This window comes from Gavialis gangeticus, unplaced genomic scaffold (assembly GCF_001723915.1).
Source record: "Gavialis gangeticus isolate Ggan-Ray unplaced genomic scaffold, GavGan_comp1, whole genome shotgun sequence".
Classification (NCBI taxonomy): domain Eukaryota; kingdom Metazoa; phylum Chordata; order Crocodylia; family Gavialidae; genus Gavialis; species Gavialis gangeticus.
Genome location: NW_017729002.1, coordinates 25,748,018 through 25,749,560, shown reverse-complemented (window position 1 = coordinate 25,749,560; position 1,543 = coordinate 25,748,018). Strand labels below are relative to the sequence as shown.

At 45.2% G+C, this 1,543-nt stretch overlaps 1 protein-coding gene across 1 annotated transcript in view; it reads left to right on the top strand.

The window, feature by feature from the left end:
- The window catches only part of ZP2 (zona pellucida glycoprotein 2), a 13,031-nt gene that overhangs the window by 9,279 nt on the left and 2,209 nt on the right, over positions 1–1,543 (top strand). Inside the window, exons 10-13 of the mRNA XM_019507714.1 lie at positions 139–268; positions 878–1,059; positions 1,157–1,248; positions 1,396–1,520. Of these exons, the coding sequence (XP_019363259.1) occupies positions 139–268; positions 878–1,059; positions 1,157–1,248; positions 1,396–1,520 (529 nt within the window). The remainder of the gene's footprint in view (positions 1–138; positions 269–877; positions 1,060–1,156; positions 1,249–1,395; positions 1,521–1,543) is intronic.

Below are 1,543 nucleotides of genomic sequence, written 5' to 3'. Positions count from 1 at the left end.
CCCCTTACTTGATCCTGATGCAAGATGCTACCATTACTTTGAGAGGTGACTAACTGCAGGGATGCTTAAGATGGATCTCTCTTCAAGGGATGGCATAGAGGTACAAATTATTGTGCTAGCAAATATCTGTTCTTCCAGCCATATGGTGAGAACTGCTTGGGACTTCAGTTCTACATGTCTTCTATGAAACTAACTTTCAACTTCCATGGAGAGATGGTATCAATGGTGACGTATCCAGCATGTCCCTGCGACCAGCCTGCCCCAGTAGGTAAGGGCACTAGACAGAAGTCAGTGATATCTGCAAATGAAGGGCTGCTTGCCAAAAACTCCAGGCTTCTAATACGAAATCCCCATTTTAAAAAAAAAAAAAAGCTGACTCCCTCTCACTTCCTCTTATCTACTCCTAGTAAGAAGAACATTTCTTCTAATCAAAATAGCATTCAGCTATTGAATCCCATGTGCAAAGGCTGTAATGAACAGACTTGGTACAAAGATTCATTTGTACCTCCTCTTTCTTTAAATCCTTCTGGTGTCCAGATGGTGGCATGTCACATCTGGCACTGTGGCAGCTGTGCTTTTTGCCTACCCCTTGGGTGCAGGGGATGAATAATCACTAGTTGTCCTCATGGAAGAAATGAGTTCCTCAACCCTAGAGATGAAGACGACAAATTGGCCCTGAGCATCCCAGAACCCAGGGAGCTGCTTGCAAACTCTAAGAACCAGCTCACTACTGTGCATCTGTCCCTACAAGAGCTGCCCACTTTTTAAATTTGTTGGCTGGAACTAATGTATTGCCTCAGTTTATACTAAGCATGAGGCTTCATCATAATGACCTGATGGGGAATCAGTGTAGTCTCCTGGGAACTTCTGTTTTCAGCTGCTGTCTGTACCCAGGATGGACACATGAACTTTGAGGTTCTTGCAGACAGAACAAACCCCCCTCTGGACTTGGACACTCTCAGGCTAAGAGATCCTACATGCAAACCAGTCTTCAAGTCTCCATCTAATGATATGGTGCGGTTTCATGTACCCTTGAACAAGTGTGGGACACGGCAGATGGTAAGTGTCCATTTTTAGGATGGACCTTCTGTGTTCTGATGGTACAATGGTTGCTAACTCTCTGATCTTTCTCTTCTCTTCTTTCTCCCCCTCCCAGTTTGAAGGTGGGAGAATAATTTATGAGAATGAAGTAAGTTCACTATGGGCAGATCTAGCCCTGCATATAATTTCTAGAGACAGTGAATTCAGGTATGTCTAGACTCCTCTTCCTCCTTCCCTGGAAACCCAGTAACAAGCCAAGCTTGCTACTGGCACTGCTGCAATGCTCTAGCTGCTTACTCCTTGCTCAGATGTCAAACACTTTCTCTTGGGGCTTTTTTTCCCCTTTTTTTGCAGGCTAACTGTAGCATGTTCCTACAGTAATGACGATGCCTCTCTAAGTTTGAGGCTGAACAGTCTCCCCCCTCCAGTTTCCTCAATAAATCAAGGTCCCCTCTCCTTGCTGCTGTTGACCTACCCAGGTGAGGATTGTGTTGGGGGGGGG